We start from the raw sequence: 21,490 nt of genomic DNA on the forward strand, positions 1-21,490 counted from the left end.
GTGAGTCCGTAAAAGTGGAGTAATACCTCTGACAACGTTGTTGACAGCAGTGACCTGGGAGTCAGAAATGCTTCCAAGGGGGCTTCCCCATGTTGTCCCCATGTAATCTGAGCACTGTTATCATCAATTTGGGCAATTTTTAAGCCCTCTGCAGACCGCCGGGGGGGGAGCCGCCTGAAAAATGCTCCAGTTTCCCATAGACTTACATTGGGCTCGTTGCTCGGGTCTAGAGATGAGCGGTGTTCGACTAGAACTATTCGCCAATCTCAAATTCAAGCTATTTTGGGCGGTGTTCGAGTCGTTCGGCGAACGCGAACGATTTGCAAAAAATTCGGCTGTTCAAGGTTATGTTCGATAACTGTTCGTGCACCAAAAGCGTAACTGGATTTTTTCACATCATGCAGCGATTGTCTGCCACTCACTGTAATGCCACAGCCATGGTGGTTGTGGCATTACAGTGGGTGCCCAAATCGATGGGAACAGTGCTCACAGTGAAACATGAAAAGCCGGCAATTCATCAGCGGCATACACCGGTACCCGACAATTTAGAAAAGAAAGAATAGAGCATCACAAACAGATTAGATAGATAGAAACATGTCAGTCACATATATAAGAAGTACAGTGATAGTGTTGCTTACTGTACTTGTTATTTAGTGTTAAAGGATTTATTAAAAAAAAATAATAGTGCTTTCATGCACCATCTCTTTAAAAAAGCATCAGTACCCGACAATTTAGAACAGAAAAAATAGAGCATCACAAATAGATTAGATAGATAGAAACATGTCAGTCACATATATAAGAAGTACAGTGATAGTGTTGATTACTGTACTTGTTATTTAGTGTTAAAATAAAGGATTTATTAACAAAAAAAATTGGCGTGGGGTTCCCCGTAATTTTAGTCTCTAGCGGAGGTTAAGCAGACGGCTGGAGCAGATGTTTGAAGCCTGGGAAGGGGGTAATACCCACGGAGCTTCCCAGGCTACTAATATCAGCCCCCAGCTGAATACCTAGCCTTTACTAGCTATTAAAATGGGGGACCCCAAAAAAAAAATGACGTGGGGTCCCCCCTATTTTAATAGCTAGCAAAGGCTAGGCAGACAGCTGGGGGCTGATATTAATAGCCCAGGAAGGGTGCCATGAATATTGGCAGGAGAATTCTCCCACGCTGTCAGTGACGTGAGAATTCTCCTGCGCATGCGCTGAGCGCAGGAAAATTCTCTCACGCTCACCGCATGCGCAGGAGAATTCTCCCACGCTGTCAGTGACGTGCATGAAGTGAGCTGAGTTCATTGGATATGAACTCGGCTCATCTGGATGCCATCACAGCGAGACACTGAGGAGCTTCTCAGTGTCTGCGGCATGGCAAGCTGGATGGCAGCGGACTGCTGCGGTCCAGCCTGTCATCTCGATGTAGCAGAGTTGGAGCGATCCTGGGAACCATGGAAAGGTAAGGATGAGGTTGGTTTATTATTTTACTTTTATTGCAGAAGACATTGGCTTCAGCTGGAATGGGCGTGATGGTAAGTATGGTTTAATTTAGAACAATAAAGAATTGTGTCTTTATTTCAATTAAAGGACTTTATTCTGGGTGTTGTGTTTTTTTTAAATACTTTACTAGAAATTCATGGCGGTCATGTCTAATATTGGCGTGACCCCATGAATTTCGGGCTTAGGGCCAGCTGATAATACCAAGCTGGCCCTAACCCCCTTATTACCCAGTGAGCCACCGCACCAGGGCCCTGGATGAGTTGGGTACAGCACCAGAAGATGGCGCTTCTATGAACGCACCATTTTCCGGGGTGGCTGCGGACTGCAATTTGCAGCGGAGGTGGGGCAGAAAGCTTGGGCCTCCCTGCGCTGCGGATTCCAGCCCCCAGCGGCTTAGCTGTACCTGGCTGGACACAAAAATAGGGCGAAGCCCCATGTCAATTTTTTTTTAATTATTTCATGAAATTCATGAAATAATTAAAAAAAAGGCAAGCATGCCTGCGCTTCACAGTGTCTGCGGCATGGCAAGCTGGATGGCAGCTTTCAGCTGCGATACAGCCTCTCATGTCAATGTAGCAGAGCTGAAGCCGTCCTGGGAACCATGGAAAGGTAAGGATGAAGTTGGTTTATTATTTTACTTTTATTGCAGAAGACATTGGCTTCAGTTGGAATGGGCGTGATGGTAAGTATGGTTTAATTTAGAACATTAAAGGAATGTGTTTTTATTTCAATTAAAGGACTGTATTCTGGGTGTTTGTGGTTTTTTTTTTTAACTTTGACTATGGGGTTAGTAATGGGGGTGTCTTATAGACGCCTCTCCATTACTAACCTGGCCTTGATGTCAGCTGGCATTATAAGCTGACATCAACCCCAGCCCTATTACCCCAATGCCACTGCTACAGGGCAGTGGGAAGAGCGAGGCTAAGTGGCAGAATTGGCGCATCCATAGGATGCGCCATTTCTGGGGTGGCTGACGGCTGGTGTTTCTAGCCTGGGAGGGGGCCAATATTCATGGCACCCTTCCTGGGCTACTAATATCAACCCCCAGCTGTCTTCCTAGCCTTTGCTAGCTATTAAAATAGGGGGGACCCCACGTTATTTTTTTTTGGGGTCCCGCATTGTAATAGCTAGTAAAGGCTAGGTATTCAGCTGGGGGCTGATATTAGTAGCCTGGGAAGCTCCGTGGGTATTACCCACTTCCCAGGCTTCAAACATCTGCCCCAGCCGTCTGCCTCCGCTAGAGACTAAAATTAAGGGGAACCCCACGCCAATTATTTTTAAATAAATCCTTTATTTTAACACTAAATGACAAGTACAGTAAGCAACACTATCACTGTACTTATTATATATGTGACTGACATGTTTCTATCTATCTAATCTATGTGTGATGTTCTATTCTTTCTGTTGTAAATTGTCAGGTACCAATGCTGAATTGCCAGCCGGCTTTTTTAAAGAAAGTGTCTTCTGAGCAGTTTGTCAGCTTATGGACACCTTTGAAGGTGTTTTCTGTGTGTTTTTGTTTGCCTGCCATTGGTTTTCACGGTGTTCGACGAACAGTTCCACGAACATCCCGGTGTTCGACGAACCGAACCCGAACACTACGGGGGTGGCTCAACACTACTCGGGTCGAGCACCCGAGTATTCCAATGTGTTCGACCCGAGCATCAAGCCCCCGAGCATTTTAGTGCTCGCTCATCACTATTAAAAACCTTACCATGTGTCAAAGTTGACCTCTGTGTGAATAAGGGCAGACTGAGGCTCCGGTCCCAAACTAGGAACACCAGCCAAGGGAAGCTTTTAAATGTGTTCTCCAGCTCTAGGAAGGGAGGCCACACCCAGGTTTGCACAGAATGCAAAATATACAAAGAAAAAAACACAAAACTTGAGCTTGGTTTAAAATGGTATACATGCAGCACATAAATGCATGTTTCACAATGGCCATGAATCAGAAAAACCCACAAGAAGCAAAATGAAAAGAAACCCTGCTGTAAATAAATAAAAAGCAAGTGCTCTTCCTAGAGCTGGTGTTCCTAGTTTGGGACCGAAGCCTCAGTCTGCCCTTATTCACACAGAGGTCAACTTTGACACATGGTAAGGTTTTTAATATTAGACAGAGTAGGTTCTATCCCGAACGTGTTCACCTTGTCGCTGGTGAGATAGCTTACATACTATTTTTGATCAAAAACAGTGTAAGGCTGTGTGCCGACGATGCGCTTTTCATGCGTTTCCGCTGAGGAATTTTCCGCACCAGAAACGCATCAAAAACGCATTGTAATCCGCACCCCATGGTCCCCAATGGCATTCCGCAATGTCAATGCACATGCTGTGGATTTTTCCGCAGCGTTTCTGCAGCGCTCATAAATCCGCAGCATGTTCATTAATTTTGCGGAAGCGCAGCGGAAGCGCCGCCATTGACTTGCATTGAGACGCATAATATCCGTGTCTGTACATTTGTACACGCGGATTATATGCGTCTCTATGTGCGGATGGTACCCAGATCTGGAGGAGAGAAGACTCTCATCCAGACCTGGGTACCATTGTACCTGTGAAAAAAAGAATAAAATAATAAATAAAGTTTATATTCACCTGTCCGGCGGCCCCTGCAGCGCTTCTCCTTCCAGGACCTGAGATGACGTCGCGGTCATGTGACCGTAGGCTGTCTCGCGATGTGCCGGCAATCGGGAAGAAGCCAGGACGAGCACGACAGCACACGCGGCGGGGCATCGGAGGCAAGAATAGCTTTATTTTTTTATTTTTACGGTCACACTATATAAATCTGTGCCGTTTGCATGGATCTATATAGTGTGACCTAGTTGTCAAGCACTTTCCAAATGATGCTATCGCCTGGAAAGTGCTTGTCAGTAAGCATGAGGAAACACATGCGTTAACGCATGTGGATACGCATGTGAATCCGCATGTATTCCGCAGGAAAAACGCATACACAATCTGCATGCGTTTTTTCTGCCAGGGAGATGCAGAAATTTTCTGCTTCATTTCTGCATCGTGGGCACATAGCCTTACTAAGAACCCTATTTTATTTAAATGCACTTGCTTTTTATTTATTTACAGCAGGGTTTATTTTCATTTTGCTTCTTGTAGGTTTTTCTGATTCATGGCCATTGTGAAACATGCATTTATGTGCTGCATGTATACCAACTTAAACCAAGCTCAAAATTTGTGTTTTTTTCCCCTATGTACAAGAATATAACTAATATATTACTGCCCCATATATACAAGAATATAACTACTATAATACTGCCCCTATGTACAAGAATATAACTACTATAATACTGCTCCCTATGTACAAGAATATAACTACTATAATACTGCCCCTATGCACAAGAATATAACTACTATAATACTGCCCTCTATGTACAAGAATATAACTTCAAAAATACTGCCCCTATGTACAAGAATATAACTACTATAATACTGTTCTCTATGTACAAGAATATAACTACTATAATACTGCTCTCTATGTACAAGAATATAGCTACTATAATACTGCTCTCTATGTACAAGAATATAGCTACTATAATACTGCCCCCCTATGTACAAGAATATAACTACTATAATACTGTCCTCTATGTACAAGAATATAACTACTATAATACTGCTCCTATGTATGAGAATAGAACTACTATAATACTGCCCCCTATGTACAAGAATATAACTACTATAATACTGCCCCCTATGTACAAGAATATAACTACTATAATACGGCTCCCTATGTACAAGAATATAGCTACTATAATATTGACCCCTATGTACAAGAATATAAGTAATATAAGTACTATAATACTGCTCCCTATGTACAAGAATATAACTACTAAAATACTGACCCCTATGTACAAGAATATAACTACTATAATACTGCTCCTATGTACGAGAATATAACTACTATAATACTGCCCCTATGTACAAGAATATAACTACTATAATACTGCTCCTATGTACAAGAATATAACTACTATAATACTGCCCCCTATGTACAAGAATATAACTACTATAATACTGCTCCTATGTACAAGAATATAACTATTATAATACTGCTCCTATGTACAAGAATATAACTACTATAATACTGCTCTCTATGTACAAGAATATTACTACTATAATACTGCTCCTGTTATGATCTGCAACAAGTACTAAGGAAAGATAGGGGAAAGCTGTCCCTACAGACTAAGCTGAATCCCTACGATGTAGCGGGCTGCCTGTTCCTAGCGAACAGACCCGCCTTAGTCCTCGGCTAGTGTGAACGAAGACCTATAGCATAAGAGGAGGGGTCCCTAAAAGAACTAAGGACTGGGACAAAAATGGGACAACTCATAAACAGAGAAGTTGTTGCATAACACAAAAAGACAAACTGACAAAAAGGTACTAGAGGTCCCAGAAGGACCAAGCAAACTGACAGAGAAAGGCACAGAAGCACCTGGCTAGAGAAACTGTCAAACACTGAAGTCCAGCACAGCCAAAAGGGCGGAGCGGGAATATAAAGGCGGATGGTCACGTGACCGCAAAAAACGAGATGGAAAAAAACAAACAAGAGGGTTCTAACAGCTCCCTCTGTACAAGAATTTAACTACTATAATACTGCCCCTATGTACAAGAATATAACTACTATAATATTGCCCCTCATGTACAAGAATATAACTACTATAATACTGCTCCTATGTACAAGAATATAAATACTATAATACTGCTCCCTATGTACAAGAATATAACTACTATAATACTGCCCTCTATGTGCAAGAATATAACTACTATAATACTGCCCTCTATGTGCAAGAAAATAACTTCTATAATACTGCCCTATGTACAAGAATATAGCTACTATAATACTGCCCTATATGTGCAAGAATATAACTACTATAATACTGCCCCCTATGTACAAGAATATAACTACTACTATACTGCCCCTATGTACAAGAATATAACTACTATAATACTGCCCCCTATTATAAGAATTTAGCTACTATAATACTGCCCCTATGTACAAGAATTTAACTACTATAATACTGCCCCTATGTACAAGAATATAACTACTATAATACTGCCCCCTATGTACAAGAATATAACTACTATAATACTGCTCATATGTACAAGAATATAGCTACTATAATACTGCCCCCAATGTACAAGAATATAACTACTATAATACCGCTCCCTATGTACAAGAATATAGCTACTATAATACAGCCCCCTATATACAAGAATATAACTACTATAATACTGCTGCTATGTACAAGAATATAACTACTATAATACTGCTGCTATGTATAAGAATACAACTACTATAATACTGCTCCTATGTACAAGAATATAACTACTATAATACTGCCCCTATGTAGAAGAATATAACTGCTATAATACTGCCCCTATGTACAAAAATATAACTACTAGAATACTGCTCCTGTTATGATCTGCAACAAGTACTAAGGAAAGATAGGGGAAAACTGTCCCTACAGATTAAGCTGAATCCCTAAGATGCAGCGGGCTGCCTGCTCCTAGCGAACAGACCCGCCTTAGTCCTCGGCTAGTCTGAAAGAAGACCTATAGCATAAGGGGAGGGGTCCCTAAAAGAACTAAGGACTGGGACAAAAATGGGACACCTCCTAAACAGAGAAGTTGTTGCAGAACACAAAAAGACAAACTGACAAAAAGGTACTAGAGGTCCCAGAAGCACCAAGCGAACTGACAGAGAAAGGCACAGAAGCACCTGGCTAGAGAAACAGTCAAACACTGAAGTACAGCCAAAAGGGCGGAGCTGGAATATAAAGGCAGATGGTCACGTGACCGCAAAACACAAAATGGAAAAAAACAAACAGGAGGGTTCTAACAGCTCCCTGTGTACAACAATTTAACTACTATAATACTGCCCCTATGTACAAGAATATAACTACTATAATACTACTCCCTATGTACAAGAATATAACTACTATAATACCACCCCCTATGTACAAGAATATAACTACTATAATACTGCCCCTATGTACAAGAATATAACTACTATAATACTGCCCCCTATGTACAACAATATAGGTACTATAATACCGCTCCTATGTACAAGAATATAACTACTATAATACTGCCCTCTATGTGTAAGAATATAACTACTATAATACCGCTCCTATGTACAAGAATATAACTACTATAATACCGCTCCTATGTACAAGAATATAACTACTATAATACCGCTCTTGTGTACAAGAATATAACTACTATAATACTGCTCCCTATGTACAAGAATATAAATACTATAATAATGCCCTCTATGTGCAAGAATATAACTACTATAATACTCCCCTCTATGTGCAAGAAAATAACTACTATAATACTTCCCCTATGTACAAGAATATAACTACTATAATACTGCCCTATATGTGCAAGAATATAACTACTATAATACTGCCCCCTATGTACAAGAATTTAACTACTATTATACTGCCCCTATGTAAAAGAATATAACTGCTATAATACAGCCCCTTATTCTAAGAATTTAGCTACTATAATACTGCCCCTGTGTAAAAGAATTTAACTACTATAATACTGCTCCTATGTACAAGAATATAACTACTATAATACTGCCCCCTATGTACAAGAATATAACTACTATAATACTGCTCATATGTACAAGAATATAGCTACTATAATACTGCCCCAATGTAGAAGAATATATCTACTATAATACTGCCCCCTACGTACAAGAATATAACTACTATAATACTGCCCCTATGTACAAGAATATAACTACTATAATACTGCTCCCTATGTACAAGAATATATCTACTATAATACTACTCCCTATGTACAAGAATATAACTACTATAATACCACCCCCTATGTACAAGAATATAACTACTATAATACTGCCCCTATGTACAAGAATATAACTACTATAATACTGCCCCCTATGTACAAGAATATAGGTACTATAATACCGCTCCTATGTACAAGAATATAACTACTATAATACTGCCCTCTATGTGTAAGAATATAACTACTATAATACCGCTCCTATGTACAAGAATATAACTACTATAATACCGCTCCTATGTACAAGAATATAACTACTATGATACCGCTCCTGTGTACAAGAATATAACTACTATAATACTGCTCCCTATGTACAAGAATATAACTACTATAATAATGCCCTCTATGTGCAAGAATATAACTACTATAATACTCCCCTCTATGTGCAAGAAAATAACTACTATAATACTTCCCCTATGTACAAGAATATAACTACTATAATACTGCCCTATATGTGCAAGAATATAACTACTATAATACTGCCCCCTATGTACAAGAATTTAACTACTATTATACTGCCCCTATGTAAAAGAATATAACTGCTATAATACAGCCCCTTATTCTAAGAATTTAGCTACTATAATACTGCCCCTGTGTAAAAGAATTTAACTACTATAATACTGCTCCTATGTACAAGAATATAACTACTATAATACTGCCCCCTATGTACAAGAATATAACTACTATAATACTGCTCATATGTACAAGAATATAGCTACTATAATACTGCCCCAATGTAGAAGAATATATCTACTATAATACTGCCCCCTACGTACAAGAATATAACTACTATAATACTGCCCCTATGTACAAGAATATAACTACTATAATACTGCTCCCTATGTACAAGAATATATCTACTATAATACTACTCCCTATGTACAAGAATATAACTACTATAATACCACCCCCTATGTACAAGAATATAACTACTATAATACTGCCCCTATGTACAAGAATATAACTACTATAATACTGCCCCCTATGTACAAGAATATAGGTACTATAATACCGCTCCTATGTACAAGAATATAACTACTATAATACTGCCCTCTATGTGTAAGAATATAACTACTATAATACCGCTCCTATGTACAAGAATATAACTACTATAATACCGCTCCTATGTACAAGAATATAACTACTATGATACCGCTCCTGTGTACAAGAATATAACTACTATAATACTGCTCCCTATGTACAAGAATATAACTACTATAATAATGCCCTCTATGTGCAAGAATATAACTACTATAATACTCCCCTCTATGTGCAAGAAAATAACTACTATAATACTGCCCCTATGTACAAGAATATAACTACTATAATACTGCCCTATATGTGCAAGAATATAACTACTATAATACTGTCCCCTATGTACAAGAATTTAACTACTATTATACTGCCCCTATGTAAAAGAATATAACTGCTATAATACAGCCCCTTATTCTAAGAATTTAGCTACTATAATACTGCCCCTATGTACAAGAATTTAACTACTATAATACTGCCTCTATGTACAAGAATATAACTACTATAATACTGCCCCCTATGTACAAGAATATAACTACTATAATACTGCTCATATGTACAAGAATATAGCTACTATAATACTGCCCCAATGTAGAAGAATATATCTACTATAATACTGCCCCCTATGTACAAGAATATAGCTACTATAATACTGCCCCCTATGTACAAGAATATAACTACTATAATACTGCTCCTATGTACAAGAATATAGCTACTATAATACTGCTCCTATGTACAAGAATACAACTACTATAATACTGCTCCTATGTATAAGAATATAACTACTATAATACTGCTCCTATGTACAGGAATATAACTACTATAATACTGCCCCTATGTACAAGAATATAACTGCTATAATAATGCCCCTATGTACAAGAATATAAATACTATAATAATGCCCCTATGTACAAGAATATAACTACTATAATACTGCCCCTATGTACTAGAATATAACTACTATAATACTGCCTCCTATGTACAAGAATATTACTACTATAATACTGCTCCTGTTATGATCTGCAACAAGCACTAAGGAAAGATAGGGGAAAGCTGTCCCTACAGTAAGACTAAGCTGAATCCCTACGATGTAGCGGGCTGCCTGTTCCTAGCGAACAGACCCGCCTTAGTCCTCGGCTAGTGTGAACGAAGACCTATAGCATAAGGGGAGGGGTCCCTAAAAGAACTAAGGACTGGGACAAAAATGGGACACCTCCTAAACAGAGAAGTCGTTGCAGAACACAAAAAGACAAACTGACAAAAAGGTACTAGAGGTCCCAGAAGGACCAAGCGAACTGACAGAGAAAGGCACAGAAGCACCTGGCTAGAGAAACAGTCAAACACTGAAGTAAAGCACAGCCAAAAGGGCGGAGCTGGAATATAAAGGCAGATGGTCACGTGACTGCAAAACACAAGATGGAAAAAAACAAACAGGAGGGTTCTAACAGCTTCCTCTGTACTAGAATTTAACTACTATAATACCGCCCCTATGTACAAGAATATAACTACTATAACACTGCCCCCTATGTACAAGAATATAACTACTATAATACTGCTCCTATGTACAAGAATATAAGTACTATAATACAGCTCCTATGTACAAGAATATAACTACTATAATACTGTCCCCATGTACAAGAATATAACTACTATAATACTGCTCCTATGTACAAGAATATAACTACTATAACACTACTCCCCATGTACAAGAATATAACTACTATAATACTGCTCCTATGTACAAGAATATAGCTACTATAATACTGCTCCTATGTACAGTACAGACCAAAAGTTTGGACACACCTCATTTAAAGAATTTTCTGTATTTTCATGACTAAGAAAATTGTACATTCACACTGAAGGCATCAAAACTATGAATTAACACATGAGGAATTATATACTAATCAAAAAAGTGTGAAACAACTGAAAATATGTCTTATATTCTAGGTTCTTCAAAGTAGCCACCTTTTGCTTTGATGACTGCTTTGCATACTCTTGGCATTCTCTTGATGAGCTTCAAGAGGTAGTCACCAGAAATGGTTTTCACTTCACAGGTGTGCCCTGTCAGGTTTAATAAGTGGGATTTCTTGCCTTATAAATGGGGTTGGGACCATCAGTTGTGTTGTGCAGAAGTCAGGTGGATACACAGTTGATAGTCCTACTGAATAGACTGTTAGAATTTGTATTATGGCAAGGAAAAAGCAGCTAAGTAAAGAAAAACAAGTGGCCATCATTACTTTAAGTAATGAAGGTCAGTCAGTCTGAAAAATTTGGCAAACTTTGAAAATGTCCCCAAGTGCAGTTGCAAAAACCATCAAGCGCTACAAAGAAGCTGGCTCACATGAGGACCGCCCCAGGAAAGGAAGACCAAGAGTCACCTCTGCTTCTGAGGATAAGTTTATCCGAGTCACCAGCCTCAGAAATCGCAGGTTAACAGCAGCTCAGATTAGAGACCAGGTCAATGCCACACAGAATTCTAGCAGCAGACACATCTCTACAACAACTGTTAAGAGGAGACTTTGTGCAGCAGGCCTTCATGGTAAAATAGCTGCTAGGAAACCACTGCTAAGGACAGGCAACAAGCAGAAGAGACTTGTTTGGGCTAAAGAACACAAGGAATGGACATTAGACCAGTGGAAATCTGTGCTTTGGTCTGATGAGTCCAAATTTGAGATCTTTGGTTCCAACCACCGTGTCTTTGTGCGACGCAGAAAAGGTGAACGGATAGACTCTACATGCCTGGTTCCCACCGTGAAGCATGGAGGAGGAGGTGTGATGGTGTGGGGGTGCTTTGCTGGTGACACTGTTGGGGATTTATTCAAAATTGAAGGCATACTAAACCAGCCTGGCTACCACAGCATCTTGCAGCGGCATGCTATTCCATCCGGTTTGTGTTTAGTTGGACCATCATTTATTTTTCAACAGGACAATGACCCCAAACACACCTCCAGGCTGTGTAAGGGGTATTTGACCAAGAAGGAGAGTGATGGGGTGCTACGCCAGATGACCTGGCCTCCACAGTCACCAGACCTGAACCCAATCGAGATGGTTTGGGGTGAGCTGGACCGCAGAGTGAAGGCAAAAGGGCCAACAAGTGCTAAGCATCTCTGGGAACTCCTTCAAGATTGTTAGAAGACCATTTCCGGTGACTACCTCTTGAAGCTCATCAAGAGAATGCCAAGAGTGTGCAAAGCAGTCATCAAAGCAAAAGGTGGCTACTTTGAAGAACCTAGAATATAAGACATATTTTCAGTTGTTTCACACTTTTTTGTTAAGTATATAATTCCACATGTGTTAATTCATAGTTTTGATGCCTTCAGTGTGAATGTACAATTTTCATAGTCATGAAAATACAGAAAAATCTTTAAATAAGAAGGTGTGTCCAAACTTTTGGTCTGTACTGAACAAGAGTATAACTACTTTATTACTGTCCTCTATGTACAAGAATATAACTACTATAATACCGCCCCTATATACAAGAATATAACTACTATAATACTGCCCCCTAAGTACAAGAATATAACTACTATAATACTGTCCCTATGTACAAGAATATAACTACTATAATACTGCTCCTATGTACAAGAGTATAACTACTATAATACTGCTCCTATGTACAAGAATATAACTACTATAATACTGCTCCTATGTACAAGAATATAACTACTATAATACTGCCCCTATGTACAAGAATATAACTGCTATAATACTGCTCCTGTGTACAAGAATATAACTACTATAATACTGCTCCTATGTACAAGAATATAACTACTATAATACTGCCCCCTATGTACAAGAATATAACTACTATAATACTGCCTACTATGAACAAGAATATAACTACTATAATACTGCCCCCTATGTACAAGAATATAACTACTATAATACTGCACCTATGTACAAGAATATAACTACTATAATACTGCCCCTACGTACAAGAATATAACTACTAGAATACTGCCCCCTATGTACAAGAATATAACTACTATAATACTGCCTACTATGAACAAGAATATAACTACTATAATACTGCCCCCTATGTACAAGAATATAACTACTATAATACTGCCTACTATGAACAAGAATATAACTACTATAATACTGCCCCCTATGTACAAGAATATAACTACTATAATACTGCCCCTACGTACAAGAATATAACTACTAGAATACTGCCCCCTATGTACAAGAATATAACTACTATAATACTGCCTACTATGAACAAGAATATAACTACTATAATACTGCCCCCTAAGTACAAGAATATAACTACTATAATACTGTCCCTATGTACAAGAATATAACTACTATAATACTGCTCCTATGTACAAGAGTATAACTACTATAATACTGCTCCTATGTACAAGAATATAACTACTATAATACTGCTCCTATGTACAAGAATATAACTACTATAATACTGCCCCTATGTACAAGAATATAACTGCTATAATACTGCTCCTGTGTACAAGAATATAACTACTATAATACTCCTCCTATGTACAAGAATATAGCTACTATAATACTGCCCTCTATGTACAAGAATATAACTACTATAATACTGTCCCTATGTACAAGAATATAACTACTATAATACTGCTCTCTATGTACAAGAATATAACTACTATAATACTGCCCACTATATACAAGAATATAACTACTATAATACTGATCCTATCTACAAGAATATAACTACTATAATACTGCCCCCATGTACAAGAATATAACTACTATAATACTGCCCCTATGTACAAGAATATAACTACTATAATACTGCCCCTATGTACAAGACTATAACTACTATAATACCGCCCCTATGTACAAGAACATAACTACTATAATACTGCCCCATATGTACAAGAATATAACTACTATAATACTGCCCCTATGTACAAGAATATAACTACTATAATACTACGACTTGGACACTTACACGCTGATTTTTTTCAGAGGTTCGTTGATTACAGCGAGGTCCACGCCTGCAAACATGTGTCCGTCCATGTTGTTGACACCCGCTAGATAATCAATATCAGCCGCATTGTGGAAGAGATAAAGGGGATCGTCAGGGATGAAATCTCCATCGATGACTGGGGAGAACGTCAGGTAATGCACCACAGGATCTAGCAGGAGAGGGAAGGCAGCGATTAGGGCCCTGGTCTTTGGTCTGTCCGCCTACAGGTAATGAGTTATGAAATATTAGTATTTTTTTGCAAGGAAATCTCACATTCAAGGTTTCCTAGTTCCAGCTTGTAGGCCAGGGTGACTGTGCGGGGGTCTGTTGCTCTCAAGCACTTGGCGAGAGCAGCGGTGTCGTCCACAGGACAGCCCACCCTAGAAGCCACCTGTAATACAAGGAGTAGGCACAGAAATATTACTGCAGCTTACCACCAGCCCTATAGGATCTCTTTACTGACAACAGAGTTCCTGGGGTTTTACCTGCTTCGCTCCCCTGAGAGGGTCTTGCTGAATAGCCCATGGGCACAGGCCAACGCCGCTCTGGCTGATCGCCCTCTTTACAAGCCCAACATTGTAAGGACTCAGAGTCTGGAACACAGAACGGGGGAAGATTGCAATGTCGTATAATAATAATATACAGTGTGATTGCAGTATCTGCTATCTGCAGTACCACTTCTCACCACACCACTTTCCATAGACATGAATGCAACAGCGCCCCCAGCTGTAATATAACTAGCGCCAATCTCAGCTTGCATTTACATCGGCAGATTATTGGAAACCTTCTCATCCCAGTAAGCAGTCTATCTAAGCAAGCTGCCAATCAGCAAAATACTTCTTCAGAGGGGGGAGATTATTATGACGATTGCTTGCAAATCATTGTTCTCAGCAGCACATTGTCTTGTATAAACGTGCTGCCGAGGACGATGGTACTGTGCATGCTGGAGTGCACTCGGCCTGTCCAGGAGGCTACTAAACGATGGCCTTCATGTAGCCAAATGGCGGTGGTATAACGCTGCGGGTGGGCTACAGTACATGTACCCCTATACTTAGACGCTACAGATCCTTCTGCTGGAGGGGAGTATTTAAGGGAATGCTCCCTAGGAAAAGGCATAGAAAGTGATGGGTGGGGGTCAAGATGGAAAAATCCCTCTAAAAGCCTCACAAACACTGCCCCGGTTACCTGCAGGGAGACGCTGGCGGCTCCGGCCGACTCCCCAAAGATGGTGATGTTATCGGGGTTTCCTCCAAAGGCAGCGATGTTCCGCTTCACCCAGGCGATGGCCATATGCTGATCCCACAGCCCGTAGTTTCCTGACAGAAAGGAGAATGATCTATTATCTCCACCAGACAGATGGGGGCGCCACACGCCGTGGAAATGCTGCACTACTACAGTAGAAACTGGCAGCAGAGGGGGCACTTACTTACATCACGTCATGCCCGGAGCAGGCTATGTGCACCTCTATGGAGATATATAAAGGGAGGACCGCGCGGCTGCTGAGCCCTGTCCAGGGTGGTCCCATAGGTGGTAAGACCTTGGCAGGACTTCTCTCTATAATTGTCACCACTGGTCACTAAGGGGCAAATCTGAGAAACTGGACAGATCCTTGGCCGTATGGGAACAGTGCCCCTGATGGTCATTCTCGTGCAGCGTGGGGGGCGCCGGCGATGTCCTCATTCTATATATCACGTATGCTGCTGATACGGACACGTCTTACCGGGGATATTGGAGTCTCCGGTGCTGAGGAATCCCAGGGGTCCCAGGCGGTAGTTGAAGGTCACCACGATGACGTTTCCGCGGAGGGCCAGCTCCTCTCCGTCATACAGGTAATTGTTCAGGACGTTGGCGCCATCGGCGGAGCCCATCAGGAAGGCACCGCCGTAGATCCACACCATGACGGGCAGGTTGGTCGATACTAGAAAAGAAAATGAAGAGATAAGTCAGAGATGGCGACGTTCAGCGGGCACCGACCCACAGCGCTATGGGGAGAGAGATTTTTGAAACTCGTGCAGTTTTTCAGCGCCAATGCCGAAGCATGTGCTCACAGAGAAATGTGGCCCTTCTGTGCATTATCTGTGGCCCTTCTGTGCATTACCTGTGGCCCTTCTGTGCATTACCTGTGGCCCTTCTGTGCATTACCTGTGGCCCTTCTGTGCATTACCTGTGGCCCTTCTGTACATTACCTGTGGCCCTTCTGTGCATTACCTGTGGCCCTTCTGTGCATTACCTGTGGCCCTTCTGTGCATTACCTGTGGCCTTTCTGTGCATTACCTGTAGCCCTTCTGTGCATTACCTGTGGCCTTTCTGTACATTACCTGTAGCCCTTCTGTGCATTACCTGTGGCCCTTCTGTGCATTACCTGTGGCCCTTCTGTGCATTACCTGTGGCCCTTCTGTGCATTACCTGTGGCCCCAGACGTAGAAGCAGTGAGGGTGCATTAAAGGGGTATTCCCATCTCCAAGATCCTATTCCAATATGTAGTAGGTGTAATAATAATAATAATATTAGCAAATATCTCCAATTAGAAATGTATTTTTGATTCGCCATACCACTTACCTCATGTGCAGGCAATACAGGACCTTAGGTATCCATGGTTACGACCACTAGCAGCTAGCTAACTGTCACTTTATCAGCGGACGTAACCATGGATATCTAAGGTCCTGCAATGCCTGCACATGAGGAAAGAGACATAGCGAATCAGAAGAACTATACTACATTTCTAATTGGAGGTATTTGCTAATATTATTATTATTACACCTACTACATATTGGGATAGGATCTTGGAGATGGGAATACCCCTTTAATATTCACAGCTGCTGTGGAGGAGCAGTACAGTGACACCATAAGTTCTCGCTATCACCAACCTGACTTTCCAGGCTGAGGGACCCAGATGTTCAGGTACAGGCAGTCGGTCTCACCGCGGGTGTCCGTCTGGGACAAGGTGGTCTGCAGACAGCGAGACTTGTAGTTTTTGGCCTTCAGGGTCCCTGGGGGGAAATCCAAGACATAGCCAGGATTAGATACACTGTATCACATGACAGGACTGGATGAAAAAGGACAGTATCACCCATGAAAGGATTAGATACAGAGCTCAGTAGACAGTATCACACAGGATAGGATTAGATACACAGCTCAGCAGACAGTATCACACAGGATAGGATTAGATACACAGCTCAGCAGACAGTATCACACAGGATAGGATTAGATACACAGCTCAGCAGACAGTATCACACAGGATAGGATTAGATACACGGCTCAGCAGACAGTATCACACAGGATAGGATTAGATACACGGCTCAGCAGACAGTATCACACAGGATAGGATTAGATACACAGCTCAGCAGACTGTATCACACAGGATAGGATTAGATACACAGCTCAGCAGACAGTATCACACAGGATATAATTAGATACACGGCTCAGCAGACAGTATCACACAGGATAGGATTAGATACACGGCTCAGCAGACAGTATCACACAGGACAGGATTAGATACACGGCTCAGCAGACAGTATCACACAGGATAGGATTAGATACACAGCTCAGCAGATGTATCACACAGGATAGTATTAGATTCAGGGGCTCAGCAGACAGTATCACACAGGATAGGATTAGATACACTGCTCAGCAGACAGTATCACACAGGATAGGATTAGATACACAGCTCAGCAGACAGTATCACACAGGATAGGATTAGATACACAGCTCAGCAGACAGTATCACACAGGATAGGATTAGATACACGGCTCAGCAGACAGTATCACACAGGATAGGATTAGATACACGGCTCAGCAGACAGTATCACACAGGATAGGATTAGATACACAGCTCAGCAGACTGTATCACACAGGATAGGATTAGATACACAGCTCAGCAGACAGTATCACACAGGATATAATTAGATACACGGCTCAGCAGACAGTATCACACAGGATAGGATTAGATACACGGCTCAGCAGACAGTATCACACAGGACAGGATTAGATACACGGCTCAGCAGACAGTATCACACAGGATAGGATTAGATACACAGCTCAGCAGATGTATCACACAGGATAGTATTAGATTCAGGGGCTCAGCAGACAGTATCACACAGGATAGGATTAGATACACTGCTCAGCAGACAGTATCACACAGGATAGGATTAGATACACAGCTCAGCAGACAGTATCAAACAGGATAGGATTAGATACACAGCTCAGCAGACAGTATCACACAGGATAGGATTAGATACACGGCTCAGCAGACAGTATCACACAGGATAGGATTAGATACACGGCTCAGCAGACAGTATAACACAGGATAGGATTAGATACACAGCTCAGCAGACAGTATCACACAGGATAGGATTAGATACACGGCTCAGCAGACAGTATCACACAGGATAGGATTAGATACACGGCTCAGCAGACAGTATCACACAGGATAGGATTAGATACACAGCTCAGCAGACAGTATCACACAGGATAGGATTAGATACACAGCTCACCAGACAGTATCACACAGGATAGGATTAGATACACTGCTCAGCAGACAGTATCACAGGATAGGATTAGATACACGGCTCAGGAGACAGTATCACACAGGCTATAATTAGATACACGGCTCAGCAGACAGTATCACACAGGATAGGATTAGATACACAGCTCACCAGACAGTATCACACAGGATAGGATTAGATACACTGCTCAGCAGACAGTATCACAGGATAGGATTAGATACACGGCTCAGGAGACAGTATCACACAGGCTATAATTAGATACACGGCTCAGCAGACAGTATCACACAGGATAGGATTAGATACACAGCTCAGCAGACAGTATCACAGGATAGGATTAGATACACGGCTCAGGAGACAGTATCACAGGATAGGATTAGATACACGGCTCAGGAGACAGTATCACACAGGCTATAATTAGATACACGGCTCAGCAGACAGTATCACACAGGATAGGATTAGATACACAGCTCAGCAGACAGTATCACACAGGATATAATTAGATACACGGCTCAGCAGCCAGTATCACACAGGATAGGATTAGATACACAGCTCAGCAGATGTATCACACAGGATAGTATTAGATTCAGGGGCTCAGCAGACAGTATCACACAGGATGGGATTAGATACACAGCTCAGCAGACAGTATCACACAGGATAGGATTAGATACACGGCTCAGCAGACAGTATCACACAGGATAGGATTAGATACACTGCTCAGCAGACAGTATCACAGGATAGGATTAGATACACGGCTCAGCAGACAGTATCACACAGGATAGGATTAGATACACGGCTCAGCAGACAGTATCACACAGGATAGTATTAGATTCAGGGGCTCAGCAGACTGTATCACACAGGATAGGATTAGATACACAGCTCAGCAGACAGTATCAAACAGGATAGGATTAGATACACAGCTCAGCAGACAGTATCACACAGGATAGGATTAGATACACGGCTCAGCAGACAGTATCACACAGGATAGGATTAGATACACAGCTCTACAGACAGCATCACACAGGATAGGATTAGATACACAGCTCAGCAGACAGTATCACACAGGATAGGATTAGATACACTGCTCAGCAGACAGTACACAAGTCTGTATCTACATGACGCTGGGTGATATATCCCTTCTCCCTGGAGCACGTACCCGACCATCCTGGATGCTTTTCTGCTTTCTCAAGGATTCGGGGAGGAGCAGCGAAGGGAATTCCCTTGTAAATATCCAGAAAACTTGGGGAAATGATCCCGATCTTCTTATTGGTTCCTTCTACGAATCCCCCTTCAGTGTAGACCACCCCAAGCTGTAAGACAAGATAGAGACCTCCGTATTGTGGAGAACACGGCGAGCAGAGGTGCCCCGCTGCCACCCCCCTAGTGAAGGTACCGGGGGTATTACTGGAGCCTATGGGCAGCGCCAGCAAGAGGTGGGATATCAGCCTCAATGGAACCAATGATTATGGGGCAATGTGCAGCGACAGAGATGGGGACACGTCCCCTTTACCAGTCAGCTGTTGGGGGGCAGTAATAACACCCATGTCTGTATCTTACCGATGCCGCATGAGCAGCCGCCAGGAATCCGGCCAACGCCAAGGTGAGCAGTATCCAGGGCGCCATCTCTGGATCGTGTCCCATCAGGGGGCCGCTCCCCTTTATATATACCCCAGGGCCAGATCAGTGTGAGAATCAGCAGCTGCTAGCACCGCTTATCTCCGCTCAGGGTCAGTCCTGCTTGTAAACACTTACCATTAACTCCTCACCTGCTGGGCGACACAAGACGCCAATGGTCGCAGCAAGCGGGATACATGACCGACCCATTGGAGGACGGCACAAAATTTTGGACAGGCAACTTGGGTCAGTGTAAAAGATCTAATTGCTGGGGAGGGTCCTTACCATCCTGCCGGCAGCCGATCACAGAATTGGCACCACACCTTTCTATAGGTTGTGTCCGGTATTGCAGATCACCTCCACTAAAGTAAATGCAGCTGAGCTGTAATACCACACACAACCTGTTGACAAGGGTGGCGCTGAATTTAGAAGTAGGCAGCCATATTTGTCTAATTCTGTGCTACCCCTTTAAAACCAGTAATGCTGTAATATCTTCATTACATAATAATTACATATATGAGGTGTAGTATATTGTATATACACACATTGGCCCGCGAGCGGCCGCGAGGTAGATACGTTATCACAGATGAAGGTTAATTGCTATATACACAGCTGAGCATCCAGCGTCCTGCAGCTGCTTCTCCTCCAGCTCATGGGATATAACATGCCCAAACAGCTGCCACCGCTCTCATTTATCTATCATATATATATATATATATATATATATATATATATATATATATATATATATATATATATATATATATATATATATATATATATATATATATATATTAGCACAGACCAAAAGTTTGGACACACCTTTTCATTTAAAGATTTTTCTGTATCTTCATTACTATGAAAATTGTACATTCACACTGAAGGCATCAAAACTATGAATTAACACATGTGGAATTATATACTTAACAAAAAAGTGTGAAGCAACTGAAAATATGTCTTATATTCTAGGTTCTTCAAAGTAGCCACCTTTTGCTTTGATGACTGCTTTGCACACTCTGGCATTCTCTTGATGAGCTTCAAGAGGTAGTCACCGGAAATGGTCTTCCAACAATCTTGAAGGAGTTCCC

At 41.4% G+C, this 21,490-nt stretch overlaps 1 protein-coding gene across 1 annotated transcript in view; it reads right to left on the bottom strand.

Annotated features, from left to right (window-relative positions):
• The window catches only part of LOC141154562 (bile salt-activated lipase-like), a 143,394-nt gene extending 122,965 nt beyond the window's left edge, over positions 1-20,429 (bottom strand). Inside the window, exons 1-8 of the mRNA XM_073640652.1 lie at positions 20,346-20,429; positions 19,945-20,098; positions 17,155-17,277; positions 16,008-16,205; positions 15,473-15,603; positions 14,773-14,880; positions 14,561-14,678; positions 14,270-14,456 (exon numbers count right to left, since the gene is read on the bottom strand). Of these exons, the coding sequence (XP_073496753.1) occupies positions 14,270-14,456; positions 14,561-14,678; positions 14,773-14,880; positions 15,473-15,603; positions 16,008-16,205; positions 17,155-17,277; positions 19,945-20,098; positions 20,346-20,429 (1,103 nt within the window). The remainder of the gene's footprint in view (positions 1-14,269; positions 14,457-14,560; positions 14,679-14,772; positions 14,881-15,472; positions 15,604-16,007; positions 16,206-17,154; positions 17,278-19,944; positions 20,099-20,345) is intronic.
• Positions 20,430-21,490: the final 1,061 nt, after the last annotated feature.

The sequence above is a fragment of the Phyllobates terribilis genome, unplaced genomic scaffold, assembly GCF_046119375.1.
Source record: "Phyllobates terribilis strain yellow unplaced genomic scaffold, ASM4611937v1 Scaffold_7__3_contigs__length_470593459, whole genome shotgun sequence".
In the NCBI taxonomy this organism is placed as follows: Eukaryota; Metazoa; Chordata; class Amphibia; order Anura; family Dendrobatidae; genus Phyllobates; species Phyllobates terribilis.